Source organism: Monopterus albus, unplaced genomic scaffold (genome assembly GCF_001952655.1).
Source record: "Monopterus albus unplaced genomic scaffold, M_albus_1.0 scaffold52.1, whole genome shotgun sequence".
NCBI classification, from domain to species: domain Eukaryota; kingdom Metazoa; phylum Chordata; class Actinopteri; order Synbranchiformes; family Synbranchidae; genus Monopterus; species Monopterus albus.
Window position 1 is genome coordinate 3,355,915 of NW_018127932.1, and position 18,720 is coordinate 3,374,634.

General features: G+C 42.0%; 1 protein-coding gene across 7 annotated transcripts in view; it reads right to left on the reverse strand.

Annotated features, from left to right (window-relative positions):
• Window positions 1-18,720, reverse strand: part of ehbp1 (EH domain binding protein 1) — a 124,285-nt gene that overhangs the window by 69,952 nt on the left and 35,613 nt on the right. For 6 of the 7 annotated variants that reach the window (XM_020601649.1, XM_020601648.1, XM_020601654.1 and 3 more), the window contains exons 8-11: window positions 18,528-18,641; window positions 16,988-17,125; window positions 15,771-16,035; window positions 13,247-13,487 (exon numbers count right to left, since the gene is read on the reverse strand). In XM_020601649.1, coding sequence (XP_020457305.1) covers window positions 13,247-13,487; window positions 15,771-16,035; window positions 16,988-17,125; window positions 18,528-18,641 — 758 coding nt within the window. The remainder of the gene's footprint in view (window positions 1-13,246; window positions 13,488-15,770; window positions 16,036-16,987; window positions 17,126-18,527; window positions 18,642-18,720) is intronic. The other variant, XM_020601651.1, reaches the window with a different exon arrangement.

Sequence of the window (18,720 nt, forward strand, 5' to 3'; positions counted from 1 at the left end):
CAAGTTTCATCAGGTGTGATTTGATTTTTAAAGGTTTTAATACCATTACATAAAATAAGATGAAAATGTCACTGCTTATAAATGTGAAAAGTAAAGTTTTAAATTGTACTCATCATAAAATACAAGATGGCTAAAAAAAAGGCTAAAGTCAAACCTTTACTAAAGTGAATAAAAAGGGATGTTAGCTTTACAACTGCTGATCTTAAAGACACAGGGAAGGCCTGGAGAAAACACAGCTCACTACAATATGACTGCCTGAATTGCAGCACTGTAACAAGGCTCATGGTAGCTAACCAACCCCCTCTGTTGGTGGCCTTCTGCTACAGCAAGAAAAAGGAAATCAAAACAGAAGTTATAGGAGCCAAAACTTAGGACAAGTGCATCATTTAAATTTGGGGATAGAATTATCTCAGCATGGCAAAGCCTTTTGCAAAACATATGACAACTTGCAGAAAATTGTGCAGGAAAAAAAAATAAAGCCAACATCTACTTTGTGGTATTTTGATCCTAAGACAAAAGTAATGATGCCAAACCTTTGATATATGGATGTATTTGTTGCAAGTAGATGCATGACACTAAAATATGACTGTTTGAAATGTCAGCAGGCATAAAGAAAACAATGGTATTACAGGAACCACAGCAAGTTAGTCAACAAGAACCTGGATTTCTCTTATGCCTCTTGAGTCTTGGTCATCTATTGCTGTGTTTTAAACTCTGATCATGATCCTGGAGCCTGCAGAGATGCCACAGGAGCCAAAACAGATGTAAGAGACTGGAGGCTATCTCTAATAGCAACTCCTAACCTTTGTATCAGTGTGTGTGCGTGTAGTCATGCCAGCCCCTATGGCAGTCTCAGTACAGGAAGACGGAAGCGCAAGCCCGAGGGGCGGACACTTGACATTTCCGGCTCATCTTAAGAAGAGGGCCTTAGCCTTTCCCCACAGCTTCTCCAGACACGCTTTAGGCAGCCTCAACAATGTGTGCGTGCTACTCAAACAAAAAAAGACAATATAAAAAGACAATATAAAAAGTAAGGAGAGCAGTGTATGTGAATGCAGAGAGTATAAACAAGGAATCGTCTTTTTTAACCCCATTAAATAATTTTGTCACTTTACATAAATATATCACTGAATGATCTGTTAGTATCCAAACTGAACACACACACGCCTCACTGGTGAACTGAACTAATCTTGTTTCTCCAGTTGTCTTCTGCTTTTGCCACCAATTTTATGCATGTCAGTAAAAACAGTGTGTGCACGTCTGTGGAGTTTCAGTGAGGAGTGGTCTTCCTCCAGGCCTTCCAGTTCTGCTTTTTCAAGCGACAGTTGAAAGTAGCTGTCTAATTTGAGCACTCTAATTACCTGGGATTAGAGACCAGGTGCCATTAAAGCAATTAGACATGCAGCACACTCTAGCAGTGCACCCCCCGTACCTTAGCCGGCGAAAAGCACACACACACGCGCTTCTGTCTTTGAAAGGACACTCACTAACACAATGCATTTCTTAGCCCCTTACCCTAACCTTAACCATCACAACTAAATGCCTAACCACAACCCTAACACCTAACCACAATCCAAACCTCACTCTAACCTGAACCTTAAAACCAAGTCTGAACCCTGACACAGGCCTTGCAAGTTGTCTTAGAAAGTGGACTGGCCAAAACACCCTCACCACCACAGGATAAAACTAAACACAGCCCTACAAGTACAAACAGACATAGTAACACGGGGGGGGGGGGGTCATATGTTAGCAGGTGGGAGATGCAGATTTTAAGTCTCACTCTCTCGGATGCATCAACCCACCCATCCACATTCAAACAGGGCAAACAGAAAAACACAAATATGTGCTATACTTGTGTTTTTTGTCTTTACATTTATTTTATCTTATTTCTATTGTTATTTGGCTTGTGAAAAGCACTTTAGTTGATCCCTAGTTGTTTTAATTATATATAGATAAATGTTGATTTGATTGATAATTTGCACTTTAAAAAGGTTAAAAAAAAACTACTGTATTTAATCAATTACACGTGGAGGAGAAATCAAGGATTGTCATGTCTTGAGAAAATTACCTAGCTAAGAGTCAATTTACTCAACTTTGGGTATTTAACTACCTCTTAAACCAGTTGAATCTATCATTTCAAAAATACATGCACATTGGTGTAAGTCTTTTCTTCCTGAGAAACCAGTTTCTACGAGCGATGTGTTCATCCAGCGATGGCAGTGCATAACTAGCAGTGATCCCACAGTCATCACAAACTAAACTGCTGTAATTTTCTCAATCGGCAGCCCAGGCTGTCCCATTATGCTCTTTCCCAATAAAAAGGTACACAAATACATCTATGCACTCAAGCTTTCATATCCATCAAATTTTGAGGGAATACCATATCTTCTTTTACAGGAACTGGTTGCATTTCCTTAAGACACAAACACGGGGGGAGTGAAATTTTCTTGCAGAGCAGAAATGCACCCTAACTTATCATACAGCTTGCTGTCTTGCCTAAGGGAAGGTGTGCCCATGTATGTGTTGTGTGTGTTTGTCTTTTATCTGTGTGAATGTCACTGGTTGTGGGTGTGGGTGTGTGTGTGTGTAACACTGACACAGCCATGTAGCTAGCTCAGCTCAAGGGTAGGATTAGCAGAGAGCATTGCCTCGGCCCACAAACATTCCATATTAAAAAATGAAAAGGCAACCTTCATTACTATCAGTGGCACATAACCTCCCCTCTTCCTGCTGCTCTGCTACTATTATATATAGCCTTAAACAGCCTGCGCAAAAAATACAAGCCACTGACAAGAGATTCCATTTATTCCTGATGCCTCAGTGTCAACAACATACATCCGACGGGGCAAAGAAAGAAAAAAATGGAAGAGGATGTGAGAGAAATAAGGGGGGTTAAGCTCACTACAATGCCTGAATGACAAGATAGGAAGAATCCTGGGAATGGAAGCGTCCAGGTAACTGTTGGTGCTGGTGTCAGGAGGAGGATTTTTGGTGTCAGGAATGTGATTTTGGTAGGATGTGATTCAAGATCTGGAGTCATGGGAATAGGTAATGGAAAATTAGAAAAGTCGATCTTAGGTATTAAGCAACAGAACAAATCTGCAGTAAGGTTGGAAATGGTTACCTTTAAATTTGAGCAATACAAGACTATCTACTGTACTGTACAAGTATAGAAGTCATTTAAAATGGCAAACATCTCCTGACAGTCTTCTAAAAGCGAGTCCTACTTCGTGAACATTACACACGGCCAAGACTGATGAATATTTTCCTACATATTTGGATTACAAAGCTAACATTTATTATTTTTTATTGTTTTTGGACTAAGGTTTTAGGTGGGGCCTTGCTTGCTTTCAACCACAATATTTAAAGTTAAAAGAATGTTATTCGACTGATCTCTGCAGAGAAGTTTTAACAATTTTCAGATCAAAATCAGCAGCTGAGCAGCACTCACAACCATGGCTCGGAGGCACATTAGCAGTGCAGACAACCGCAGCTTATCTAGCTGCCCCAAATGCAGATGGACATAAATAAATGATGTCACATACCATTAGACACAATTACATAACAAAAAATATGGAGGCCATTAAAAGTGGCCTTTGAGAGTCATAAAAAAGATACAAGTCAAACACTTTAAGTGGCAGCTTTGTCTTTCACTCTGGGGCACAACGCTTCAATGGAAACCTAACTGGCTTCAAACCAATGACATAAACCCATGACTCTGTGGAGAGAAAAGAGCTTCCATGTCTTTCCAATCTCACTTTCATAGCTTCAAAGCAGTGTCAGACAGTGTCAGATTTGAGGAGGTGTTGAATCTCCTACTCTTTAAAACTTGTAATCCGCTCAAGAAGCCTACGGCCAAAAAAAAAAATCCACGCACACACACAGACATTGTGAGGTGCATATAAACTCACAGACTGCTGTGATACAGACACAGTGGACACAGCACAGGAGCAAACTTTCAGTCACACTCAATGGAAAAACAGTGTTTACAAAAGGTAGACAACCACACAGTAGTGACATACAGCTCTTATCCAAGATGTACACACACACACACACACACGTGCACAACATTAATACCTGTTCACATTAAGAGGATACACGCTACAACACTTCAGTGGCCTGTCCATCCTGCTACTGAAAGCTCACATCTGATTGGCTGGCTACCAATGTGCTCAGCCTGGACTTTCAATCAAAACAAGCAATTAGTTTAATCTATGTCCAGTCTATGTTCACATTAGAAAAAGATGGAGCAAACAAAGAAGGAACACCTTGCGTCATCTTTCCCATGAAATTGTGCTTCAGATTTGAAACGCTGCCTGCATGAGAGTAGAGAGAGAGCAAAGTCCAATAAAAAGTTCAATTATGTAAATAGGGACGTGCAGTGGATGGAACAATAGGGAACTGGGGGAGGACAAAAGGCGGGAACAGGAGAGGAGAGAGAATGTAGCGTGAAAAATAATACACATTAACATACAAAGGAAATATCGCATTACTGTTGTAATCACACAGAGGAGGGGCTCGTTCTGAAGCAGCTGAGAGACAAAGTGTGGCGTGTATGTGTGACTGTGCATGAAGTCACTTCTAAGTTAAGTCAGGTTTTGTTTTATGTGTGTGAGCAGGTGGAGAGAGCTTCCAGTGAGGAAGAACCTGTAATTCCAGAGCAAGGCATTCAGCTGCTATGCCACCTAGCCTTCTAAGCTACATTTAACTGTTTGATCCACATTTTTAACACATCTTTATGCCACAACTTGGTGTAATGCCAAAGCAGGAAAATATGTAAATATATTCATTATGATAGAGATTGTGATGCGGGGGGTTGCTAGAACCTCAGAAGCAGATATCTAGCAGTGAACCTGCAGGCCAAGACAGAGAGGCCTTTCGGCAGTTGGCTACTGAAATGTAAAATGCAAAAATCAGGAAACACGATTTCCTTTTCCAGGACCGTTTTGCTTCCAAGGCCTATTCTGCTCCAAAGGCGTAACCGTACAAAGCAGCAGAAAAAAGAGAAACAGGAGAGGACAGGCTAGGCTTTGAAACTGAAATAAAAGCCATTCACTGCAAAAAAACCCCAGAAAAACATGATGAAATAAAGTTTGGAGGAGGCAGCAGACAAAGGAGTGGCGGTGCCAGCTTGCAGTGTGCCCACCCGCCTGCTCGCTCACTCGCTTAACGTGTAACGCAGGGGCATAATGCGTTGTAAGCACTGGCTTTAGCTTGTCATGGAAACAGCAGTAGTATCACCCACACGTGCGCTTCTGCAAATTAGCTTTGGCTGGGGGAAAAAACAACAACAACATGCAGGGTAGGTAGGTGTGGGACTGAGGGTGTGCATCTGTGTGTGCGGTGATGGCGATGCGTGGTGGGAGTCGATGGCATACAAGCAGAAAAAACATGCAGCTTTTCCTGACTTCTTTCCTTACTATGGGAAAAACAAGTACAGCAGGAGAGACTACAAACTCCTTCTGGGTCAGTCCCTCCTCCTCCTGGGTCAGTCCCTCCTCCTCCTCATCTATTACAACATGTCACTAGTTCAAAGTATGTCCTTGTCTTTGTCTCTTTCTCCAGCCACTTTTTTATGGCAACACTATCAGTGCAAGCCTCAGAGAGTCAGGCACACTAACTTGCATTCATGATACACAGAAATAACCAGTGCAAGTGCAAATTTGTACATGTCTATTCAGTGAAATGCCTGCACCCGAACCGGTGACCATCAGCTCGACTGCAGGCGTGCTCCCCGGTGTTGTCAGAAGGTAAATTAATATTTTCAACTTTAAACATAGCTGAACTTGCTGTGTTCGCTACTTATGATGGCGCTTTGATCAACAGTAAATCTCATGTGACTTATATGCTGCATTAAAATCATGACTATGGAGCTATAATATGTAGCCTATATTTTAAAAGCTAGATTGTAAAGAATCTAGTAGCCGCCCATCTCATCACTCTTCCTCCTCAAAGAAATAAGCTTTGCAAAAGGACGGGGGTAGGGAAGCATCTTATAAATCTATACTGTAATTATCTCCTTTAACTGCCATCTTCAACAAACAAATTAGTGGTGCAATGGATTCAGGGATCAGCTGTGCTGATAACATCACATTTATCAATTAATCTAAGCCTGGCCATGAAAAACTCATTAAGGAGGCCACTTTAAGAATTATGTTCTGCGGGTAAGGATTGTGTGCGTATGAGATGGGGTGTGGGTGGGGGTGGGGGTCTTGACACAGCATTTGCTCACCCCATCCCTACCATTGTCCAGTCCAGTGTTGGCTCCAAAGTGATGAGAAGGGTGATAGCACAGCCAATTAAAATGAACATAATTACAAAGTCACCCCTTTGACACCTGATCAGAATATACGTACATGAATCAACACACATACATACATGGAGGGAAGGTGTGGTGGGGGAAATGCTACACAGAAGCAGCAAAAAAGAGGGAGGACTAAAAGCAACAGCAACCAGAAAATGTAGGAGGTATCAGTAAAGAAAGTAAAAAGAAGGGAAACAATGTGACTGTGAATGAACAACAGTTCCGGTAACAGTTCCTGGTGTATGACTGATACTTTAAACTAACACTGAGCAGAAAAGGGTACCCGAATGCTCTCACATTATCATCAACATATGTGACCGCGAGTGGTGCTGGAGCTCCTGACTTGACGCAAACAACAAGAGGATAGTCAGGATGATGAAACGGTGGCAAACAAAGGTCACATGACATTTGTGCTTTAGAATTGGCTAGCATTTCTAAAGCGATATCTTTTGTAAAATCTGCGGTTTACCTGTGCTGAAACCTTTCCCATCATTTGAAAAGGTAACGTTACAATCCCAGTGTACAGAAAGCCAAGGTTTGTACTACCAAGGTGTTAGAACTGCTCCAGAAGGAACTGATCAAATGAAGACATATTGTAATAATATTTTGTCAAAAATGCTGCATTGAAACACAGAATCCAACCAAAACAAAAACAATGTTGAGTGTGCACAATTCTATTTAATTTCTGAGTGTGCACACCTTCTTAGCATACAGTATAAACTTATGTTCTGACTGCATTAAGATCAAAACAGGACTGCATGATCACATCTGGTCGAGGTCAAGTGAGCTGCTGTGAAAGTGCACAAATAAAAGCTGAGGGAATGATCCCACTCAGTGATCTACGAGTTAAGCTCTGAAAACGCCACTTAGTATTTCCTATAGCACATAAGAGCACACACCTGCATACCATAAGAGTCCAAAAGAGGGGGGCTGCTGGAGGACTTTATAAAGAAGCAATTAAAGCCTTATCATTTCTGCACTCGTTCTCCTTTCCTCAAATACAGACACAGGAGTGCACATGCATGAGCCTGCACGTACACACACACACACACATGTTTAAACTCGTGCAATTTGAAAGACAAATCACTCAAACTAATTCATAAGGTACTTCTAAGGCCCTTTTTAAATTATGGAGAATGGTTGGTTTAATTCAATTAAAATGTAGCACAAGACACTTAAGGATGCCGGGAGAAAGGTATGGCATGACTAAGTGAGCGCAGTTTTCAAGAATGTGTGGGGGGTCTTGGGCCTTCTGGAGGTCCAGGCAGTTTTCAAGTGCATGGACGTCTACCTCTGCATGTCAAGCCTCCTTAAACCTTACCCCAAAACCCTGGATCCTTCTGGGTTTAGGCCCACACACACCTGGAGGACCGGGGCAGTTAAGACCAGATTAAGATAAAGTTACCCCTTCTTCAGCCACTATGTCATTCAAACCTCTGGTCTCTATGGCCACTGGACAGAGGGACACACAAGACAAAAAGGTTTGGTTCATTCACACACACACACACACACACACACACACTGGTATGTACACACAAAGGACTTTCTGGTCATCCTCATAAGTCCTATTAGTCTGCTATAGAGCCTCTCATAGAAGACATCAATCATGGAGGGATTAGTCAATTCCCTCTCTAAATGAGTGGCAAGGGATACTTCCCTTCAGCTCTAAAGCAAGTCCCTCTCTTTCAGAGATTACACAGCGATTTGTTTTCATTTTGTTCCATCTTCATCGTTTTCTGTTTGACTTGCTTTTCATTTCTCTCTTGCTCTGCATTTCTCTCGTTCGCTCCTGCTTGCAGCTTGTGAGGTAATCCTTGGCAGATAAAACTAAGGAGGACTTACCAAAGGCAGATTACAAGCAGCGCTTTGCGGAAGGCCCTTTTACACCAGTCGGCGTGGGTATTGAAGAGAGTGAGCGCTTTGCAGTGCTTAACTTGTGAACTCGACATGCACCCAACAGAGGAAGAGGTGGAAAAAAGATAGCCGCATTACAATAAATGGATCAAAATATATCCCTCACAACACTGTGTTGTACATTAGTACACACAACACACACGTCATTTCATGGCAACCATGGATAAAATTGAATTCTGAATAGTCTCTGAACACATATTAGCATTAGATTTTTAGTTATTGACTTAAAATCACTAAATATATCAATGTTTTTTCCTCTGTGAGACTTCAGGACCAAAACTGTGCATTAGGGCAAGATTCTTATATTAGTATATTTGTAAAACATGGTTTTCACTAGATTCTAAAGTTAGCTGATTAAAAGATTTATAGAAGTATCTTTATCCACAGAACAGGCAAACCTAAAGGTGACCCTTACACAACTTAACAGAACATTTCTATTTCTAAACATTCCCCCAAACTTTTTTTTAACTTGTAAGACCAGACTCAAGCAGTTGAGACTGTTCAGTCAGTCATTTAAAACGCTGCTCTTTTAGTCAGTATGTCTTATACCTTTCTGCCTGGCTTGATGACAGTGATGCCCTGCAGCACGAAATAACAACAGGAAGCCCAATGATCAGCCCTAGACTGCACAAGAGAAGAAACTGGGTCTCCTCTGTCCCACAAGATCCAATGACATGCAACTCAGAGACCACAAATAAGAAGTGGGGAGGGGTCCACACTGGGAAAAAGCAGACATTGAGAGGTACTAACACAGTCCTCCTCTCAAGGATTATTCTCCTAATATTACATTGCTTATGGAAAGGCCAAGGTAATCAAAGGGAACTCGCTAAGGTTTCGATGCCTTGGCCTCAGAAATGAACCGCTATAACCATTTCCCTGGCAAGTTCCAAAATTTAGGGGAAACAACGCTCTTCTGAGCCTTTTTGTTAACCCAGCAATATATGGTATCTATACAAATCACACTGGAATCACTGGGGAGAGAAACCTATCAGAGAAGCTGATACAAGTATGGCCTGGATATAATGATAATAAGACAAGAGACCTTGAAATGGGCAAAAATCAGAAGATGAGATGACGGTGCCTGTCTCTGGGGCTCACTCTGTCCTCCAAAAACGTCTCTCAATAGTCACGGTAACCTCAGTAAGACTTCACAGTGTGGACGTGGTCCTCTCCTGCCACCGACCCCGGTGAAAGCTAATTAAGAAATATCGCAGCCTTCTGCAAACTCAATTAAATAATGTTAATTTATTCTAATTTCAATTTGGAGGTAGTCAGGATGAAGGGGGGGCTGTGAAAAGTCTTAGAGACAGAGAGCTCTGGCCTCTGCCAGGAACTCTCACAACCCACAAAACTCCATTTAATTTGAACCCTTTGATTAACAAAAGTAATCACACAAGTCCTTCAACTGAAGGGGAAAAACTAAACATACCTCTGGTGTTGGTTCACTTTCTCACCTCTGGAAAGAATGAGTGTACAAAAAAAGAGGGGCGATAGAGGGAAAAGTGGTAAAGCCACCATGTCAGATTATGGTTCAGACAGTAATTTCTACCTTTTTCAAATTCTACTTTGTACAGAAAGAAGCAGGTGCAGTGAGGTTGTATTAACAAAGACTACACAATAGACACAGGAGAATTTCCAAAAACACACAGGCCAGAAAGCTGAAATATGTAATAAGTAACCTAAAATATATTTGACTGTTTTTCTGTTTAACTCCATTTAAAAGAAGCCAACAATAGTTCGATGACACATAATCCATGAAGTGCCAGCAACTTGAAGATAAAGCGCCTTACTCTAAGATCCTTGGTGTAAATATTAAAATAATATAGAACTTCTTTGCTCAAACTTTTACCCACAGAAATATGCCCGCTTCAAACTTTTCTTTATATGAAAATAAGGCAAATAATTCATGAAGCGGAAATGTGATGAAAATCCAAAGATCAGAGCATCTAAGTGTAGAGTGGTCTGACTTTGGAATAGAGACGGAGATGAAACAAAAGGGGGAGCAGGGGATCACTGAATTACTGGGAGGGGTGAAATCAGCCCCACGGAAAAGAGATGGACTGAATCAGATCAGACAAAGCTCACAACCCGCCCAACAGGAACTTCCTCTGTTCATTTAAATTAATCCCACAGATGTTTCCATCCTTCCAGCTCCCTCACAGATGCTAAACTTAAACTTGATGTCTATGAGAATCTATATCCCTCAAACAGACGCACTGGCATGGGAGACATGAAGCATCTAATGTGATGCTGCAGAGCTACTTTCACCAACTTGGAAACAAATCTTCACACTAACAAAAATAAACTCAAGTAGCATATATGCCCATGTATATTCAAAGGTGAAAGTGGTGTTTATGAATGCTTGGTGGTGACAACAGATAAAGGAACACACTACTGTCTGAAACATCAGGATATATATGAGCTCACACTCAAATTTATTGTCATCTCCTATTGTGGGAGCACAGAAGAAACGGGTAGACAAGCACCTCAGGCATTAAGTGTATGTGCTCTCCAATACCTGCTGGCTTTTGTAAGGACCACAAGGCATCATGGATTAAGACAACAAAATATTTTGGAACCTCCATAGATACTGCAGGACGTACATCTACACTGGCATCTCTATCCACCAACCTGCACGCCAAATGTACATTTGCTTACAACTGGCCTCACAGGTCCACCTGCATGGTTTCAACACGAAACCCCCAACAACTGGTAACCCACATTTCAATATTTGAATTATTCTGTGTTGCAGTTTCACCCTGTTCATATAATGCTGTTGCTGAAACTGTGCAAAGTGCCCAAAATCCAGAGTTGTTAGAGCTTAATGTGAATCCAACCCATATGTGTAATAGCTGTGCACAGAGTAATTGGGCAAAAACCATATGTCCTGTAGGCGTTCCAATTTTCCACATGGTAGAATTGAAGTGGGTAGTTTAAATGCAATGATGAGGGGGGTAAAACTACATCTAAGACAAAGTTTAATATCAAGTCTGCCCAGGTATTTCATACATGACAATATGTACTTTAGTGGCTGACATAATTTCTCTCAGACTCCTGGACTGTTACCTATCGTGACCAAACTGTTAAAGTATGCTTGTCTGCTGCACTTAATGCTTCCTTTGCACTGAATAAATGTGTAAAATGTAAAGAAGCATACATGTTCATCTCTTTTGGTTAGCAAAAACAAGATTTCATTTAACACAATGTGTATGAGACTTTCCATACCCTCCGGGGCAGGTTCTAAGCATATATCTGAGAACAGCGGCTTTCACTATATCAATTTCTATTTACAATACGAGATTAGACCTAGTTGTTAGTGTGTGTTTATCTTGGTCCTACACACCAACTGCTCATATGAATAGCTAGTAGGAATAAATACAAATGGGATAAGTTAGCTTTGTTTTTGGGGAAGGTTATAACTGCTCCAGTACATATTCACTGAAGCCTCCGGCGTATTAGAAACAGATACATCCGGGCCTGTGAGCACAAACAAGCATCTACATTCAGTACACGTCCAGTGTGATCATGTGTCAGTTTTGTCTTGACTTCTCATAGTGGGAATGTGTCCCCTTAATCCTCTCTGACGTCATACATTCAAAGGTCATCGTGCAGCCTACACAGTTGACGTGTGTGTGTGTGAATAAGAAAGAGAAACCTATTCACGCTAGCTGTATATGTCACAAACACTGTAGGCCTGTCACTGTTTACTGTAAACATCCAACTCTCTTCCTACCATTCCCTTTCCTCTACCCTTTACCATCTTCCACCTACTCCCTTTCACTGCACCCACCCCCTTCTACCCTCACCCACAACTCATTCTCTGCATCCCTCCCTCACCCCAAGCCTTAGAGGCAGGGGCATCTCTTGGTGAAGTGTGGCCCACCACAGGTCACTGGCTTTGGGTAATTAAAGTGGTTTAGGCCCCCTCACCCACGGTCACAGGCAACTGCAGCTGGGTGATAAAGGCACTGTGCCATAATTACATGGACGGCCAGCATCACCGCCCAGCTACACTAAAACAGTCAGCTAGCCAACTGCATGGGGAGGAAGGACCTGTGTGTGTCTTCTAAGTAACTGTACAGAGTGTGCTTGCATGTGTTGGTGTGTGTGTTCAAAGGGGGTCAACACCCCCTTGTGATCACTCTGCTGCAGTTAAGCCCCCTGTGTTTAAGCCCCACATAGGCTCATTGAGCCCCTACACATACACACAGACACTTTTAACCCCCACCCAACCCCACACCCCCAGCCAATCATTCCCCACCAGTGGTCTGACTCCTGCTGTGAGTGTGTGTGACCATCAGCCATTTAATTAGACCCAGCCATGATTTACCTAATTTAAATAAATAAATAAACATATGAAAACACCCCAATAAACAAATACCTATATTCAAATGAGGAGCTAGGGAGTTTCATGAGCATAAAGAATGCAGCAGAAGATGGGATTGTGCAGGCGGAAAAAAGCTAATGTAAGGACCACTGGATGTAGACACACACACACACACACACACACACACACTCACTTATAATGCTGCAAACACATGCTGCAAAGAATGAGGCAGAGTGGAGAACACTAAGTAAACTATTTCCCAGAGAACTGGAAGTGTTAGGGCTTAGTTTAGAATATTTTGTAATGACCACAACAGTACAGACAGATAAATACAGATAGGTCAGCTGCTAAAAAACAGCATCTGATGCTTGGCCATATCTGCTTTTCTTCTTATTGTTCATTTATCAGACAGTGGCTGATTTAACAAAAGCACATTTCTTCTGATTGAGTTTAATGAAAATTTTACTTTTTCCTTGGGATTCCATTTTTGAATTCTGCTTGGGGTGCATAGGTAAAAAAAAAAAAAGCTCAATGCCTCTAGCATCCCAACCCAGTATGCATTAAGCACCAGACTGCAACTCACTGCTGAGACTATCAGGCCGTGTTTTTTTTTTTAAGCATTTACCGCATTTGTTATTTTGTCTGTGTGCATGTCATGGGGATAAATCACTGTTTATTAAATTCAAGTGAAGCCCGTTTACCTTTGGGGAAGATGAGGCCAACTCTCTCTCAATGACTACTGCCACCGGGCTGGGCCCGACCGGCTGGGCTCTCTCCATGGCCAAGCCAGAGCTGGGCTTGGGAGCTGGCGCACTGGGGCCAGGGCTGAAACCTGGGGGCGGGGGAGCCCTCCTCTTCTGGCTGCTATCCATATCCAGGGAGGGGCTGCCAGCGGGTGGCTGGGCAGGGCTTGATGTCCTTGGCTCGTAGAAAGGATTGGATCTGAGAATGGAAGGAAGAGACACAGCAGAAGAGAGCAAGATGAGATAAATAGATGTCATGTCAGAAAGATTGGAAATTTTCTTTTGAATTCTGGTTATAATGATACGACCATGTGACTCAAAGACAACCAACAATGTTTTAAACAGGTCACCAATCCAGAACTGTCAACACTGCAATAAATAATAAAATTAGTGTAGAGGTTTCTATGCAAACAAAAACCATAAAGACACAAAACTACTGTAGCAATACAATTCAGCCACAGTATATATACAATATATAAGAAAAGAGAGCACAACAAACAGCAAAAAACATCTCGCCATGAATTCTCAGGATTATCAGTGTTCCAACTGCCCATTATTTAATTAAATATGAGGATATTCCTACATGGTAAATGGAGAGTTTGGTGCAATACAATGAACAACAGACACAAATAGTAAGGTAATAGAAGATGCAGGTGCACTGAGGTCAGGTCTGCATGACCTCATATCCTTACTGCCCACAGTGGACTACTGACAGACAGACAGACAGAGAGGAGCAGGAAGGCATACACACAGGCGCGCATGCAAACATGCATTGAAACACACACACAGTGGCGCTCTTTTGCACATGTCAGTGTGTTATCAATATACACACATGCTTGTGGCACTGAAAGCAGGGGCATGGCCTTGAGACATTCACTCAACATGCAACAAGCAATCCCAAACAAACAAGAGAATTGGATGGAGAGGGTGGGGGTCACCGTGAGTGTGACAAAGAAAAAAACCTGACTGACTAGGTATGTCTGAAAGAGAAGGTTAGAGCTACTCGGTGTCTATCTGGCCGCAGAGCGATAGAGACGGGGGAAAAAAAGAAGGGAAGCGAAGAAAAGAAAGGCAGGCAGGCTGATAAAGCAGCTTTAACAGACTGGCACCAGCTAAAAGACGTGAAAGGGCTGCAGTCAAAACACTGTGTTGCCCTCTTGAACTTTTTATTCTGCAGACTGCTCCTGGTGTATGAGACAGAGCAAAAAAAAAAAAAAAACATGCCAGTCAATAACCTGTCTGTCTTTAGAAAGCAGAGGACTAAAACATACGACTACTTTGTGTGACAGCTTCACTCAACAGCCAAAACCTATGAATTTACATATACAATTCAGGCATGGCCACTTCTCTGCAGAGGTCACACACAGTCAGTGAAAACATTCTGCTCTGAGGAGAACAACAAAAGGATCCTCACAGTAAGAAACTCTTCCTACTCTTAGTCAATGAAGAAATGTGACCGTGAAAATTTGCTGAGGTAGTAAAGATGTGCTCCCTCTGAGTGCAGCGTTTGTTTACTCCACACCTCGGCCAACATCAGTTAAGTTTTTTGGATAGGAGTCATACTGTACATGCAGTGTGTCACGTGGTAGTGTACTATTCAATGAATAGTATTATTTATAAAGGAAAAGAGAATTCCTCACTGAACTAAACTGCCAGCCTTGATACACTGAAGTGATGGATGAGAAAACAAAAGAGAGGAAGAAGGAAGAAAGTAATGAACAGCCCAATGAAAGAAGAGGGAGGTGAAATAAAAATGAACAGTCTGGGGAGGAAGCTAAAGAGAATAGCAAGGAGGAAAAGTATGCGGCAACAAGTTAACATGAGGGAGGAAAGGAATGACAGAGGAGGGGAAGGAGGGAGACAAGCTTAAAGAATGCAGTAAAACAACAGGGCCCTTGTTTCCGTTGAAAGAGCTGCCTCATCACTCTGCCCTTATGCAGGGCCACAAGTACTCCTCTGTAAGGAGGGGTCTTACAGGACTTGGCCTGCCAACAGCTACCAAATTAGGCAGTCTGGATCCTCCCATAGGGCTCACAGACAGAGCAACTGAGTTGCTCAACTGTTTAAGCAAGTGTGTTTATCCGACTCCCTCTAGCAAATAATACAATGTGGACTTTGCTACTCTGATGTACATAAAAGGCTAATGTCAGTAAATACAAAAAGAAATGGGCTTCTTCTGTTCTTATGCTGCACCAAAAATGAGAGAACGTTAAACTAATGCAAATTAAAGTGGTAAAAGCAACAGAGCAAAGCTTGCAAGGTGCCCACTCTTTACTTAATGATACACTGACATCTAAACCTAATCTTTTCAAATTACTGCTTCGTCAAACAAGCCTGTTGTTGCCATCTGTAAATATCATACCTCCACAATATCAACCTGTCAGCAGCCAGGCACTCAGTCATGATCTTTTCCCAGGTCAGGGTTCCCGGTTTCCTGTGGTAACCATTTGAAATATCAAAAGATGAAGAAATAAACCCTTACTCATCAAGCTCCTCCTCCTCGTTGTGAGAGGTGTCGGCGTACAAGTACTTGCTCATGTCAACTGGCCGTACACCTTTCCTCGGCCTCGGCTTGGGGGGTTCTGGGCCTAGCTGGGTGTCCATGTCCTGGTCCGGTTCCTCAAAGGGGTTCCCCGGGGGTGTATGTGCCTCTGGTTCATCCGGCCCATTGAACGGATTGGAGGAGTCGTGGTCATAGAAGGAATCATCACCTTCTTGCTGCCTTAAGAACAGCTGAGCAGGGGGCTCTGTTTGAGAGAGTAGAGGACTGACTGCATATACAACACATACTATATTTGTAAAACACAGTCACTTGCACCCAGTTTCTTTGTTTGACAAAAACACTGATATATTGTCACCCCACCTGGTTATAGACCTTAGCATCACAGAGGGGTCAAACTCAGTGTGACTTTAGTCCTGGTAACCAACTCAGCATTACAGACTTAACTGTCTGTATCATTGTCATTCTTTTTTAAATCACCTTATACAGTAATAGCTGAGGTATAAGGCAACCTGTGGGTAGATGCCAACATTCCTTTTTTTGGCTTACATTAGTTCACTCGACTTGCATTTTCAGGCACATGGTAGTGCCTGAATATCATAGTTGTATTATAGTTCTAACCTGGCCCAGGTTTGTTTAATCTAACAATCAGACAACTAAATCTAACAACAAAACACCAAAATACACACTTTTTGTGTTCAGGACCACGGAAACTGGTAATAGACACACATGGATATGTAAAGTTTAAATAATGTTTTAACAAGATTAGGATGCCACACAAGAAAGGTGTATGAATATACAACACGTGTGCTCAAGAAAGCAAAAATTCAGATTAAGGTTCAGATTAAAGACAAGTTAAGCAAAGAACATAGTGGAACATTACTGTATGTGTGCAGGAGCATGTCCCTTAAAAACAAAGGATCCATCCTAATACACTCAGTCAGACAAAAATGGACTGAAAGCACTGAAGTCAACTGGCTATAGCTACATATGATTACACACTCACAGCATGTGCACATCCAAAACTTAAACTTACACTGGTTGTAACTTCACTAACACCCCCAAAATAAACCTAAACCTTTATTGCAACAACATTACTGGACAATAGGACTAAAGCCTAAATTACTGGCAATATCCATCCATCACAATAAAAGTGGATTTAATATATTTTCATCACATGCTTACAGAATTGAACATACCTTCCACATCAGGATCACCAAATGGGTTGAGGTGGTTAGAATGAAGGTCGCCATCAGGCTCATCAAAGGGATTGGTGTTCATGGTGGGAGGCGTTTCCTGATCCTTGTCTTCCAGGAAGTTCAGCTTGTTGATCAGCTCTGTTGCCACAGAGTCCAACAAAAAGTCATTTAAACAAGCAACAATGAAGAGTGACCGAGTCAAAAGGAACAACTACATAACAAAACGTTTTCCAAAATTAAATGAACACAAACATTTAGAACTATACCAAAATCTGCACTTTGGAGTGAACCACAAGCATAAAGACTATCCGGTCTTAGGTAACCCCTCTTGTTGGAGAGTGCTGCCTAAACTTCTCTGTGCCTCTCTCTCACCTCAACCCAGTTCCATGCATGTAACAGTGGCATTCTGGGAACATTCTTGAGGTATGGAGGGTTACCCTGTGGGAGACCGTGAAGGCAGCAGGGAGTTGCTATGGAGATCCTGGCTGAAGAAGCTAGTCTTGTCCACTTTATCTTCATCAGTCTCAGTGTAGCCCAGTCCCATGCTGCCAGGGTGTGGGTCCGTTTGAAAAGAGTGTAAATGTATGTGAGGTCGATGCCAAGAAGTGCTGCTGAGCTCTGTGTGAGAAACTGAGCAAAGAGTCAAAGTGCTGTGTGTATGTGAGTGCGTGTTACTTGGTCTACAGTGTGGCAATGTGAAGAGGCGGTAGCTGATAAGAGGTGCAGCACTTCTCCTTGCTTCTTACTGACAACATTCATGACCCATTTTTATCCATAACAAGTGCACACATGTGCCTTTGCATTGGTGTGTCACAACATGTAGCATGGTTTGTGACTGTTCACTATTGTGGTCTGTAGTGGAAAACCTTTGAGTAAAATGTGATGGTCCTAAATTAAGTTTTGGGATTGTCTTGTATTACAGAAAGCCAGAAGTATGCAGTGATCAGCATTATTCATCTGAGTAGCTAACTCTAAACTGCTGATGACAAACTTGCCACTGAAACCCTGTAGTTTATTCTTTGCAGCAAGAACGAAAACTGTTGCTCTACAACTGCAGCTAACTTAGGATGATCCAAACTCACTTGTCAACAAAAAACAAATATACTTCATTACAAAACAGAGAACCTTTGTCTTCTTTAAAAGATGCTTTAATGTACAAGAAGATCTCCTTGGTTCACTACCAATTGCAGTAAATGAAAAGAGAAGCTCATACTGTCAAAAACAAAGAATAGGAACCAAAAAGACAAACACCAACTGAAGCATTCACCACACCTTGTACAGCACATCACCACATGGACCAAGATAAACTGTCAAGCCCACATGACCAAAATTCAATCTTAATACCAACGTCAAAGACAGCGAGATGGGTGGGGGGGGCAAAGAGACAGAAACAAAAGATGGAAAAGGAGGGGTTAAAAAAATAAATACACAGAAAGTAATTGTGGTAGTGAATGGTAGGGAAAAGGTGACAATGTTCACAAGACAATGAAAGGGTCAGGAACACAAGATGAAAAGGGGGAAAGAAAGGCGAAAAAAAGACCTTGGGAGGAAGCGGCAGGCTTAGCGGTTGCTTTGCGTGCTCGCTTAAGGACACCACCATCATCATCATCATCCCCATGTAAGCAGCTGAGGGCATTCAACTGGTTTACTATTTCTGTAAATGACAGGGCCATACAGGAAGGGAGGAAGGAAGAACAGCAGTGAACAAGGCAAAATAACACACCCCATTAAGA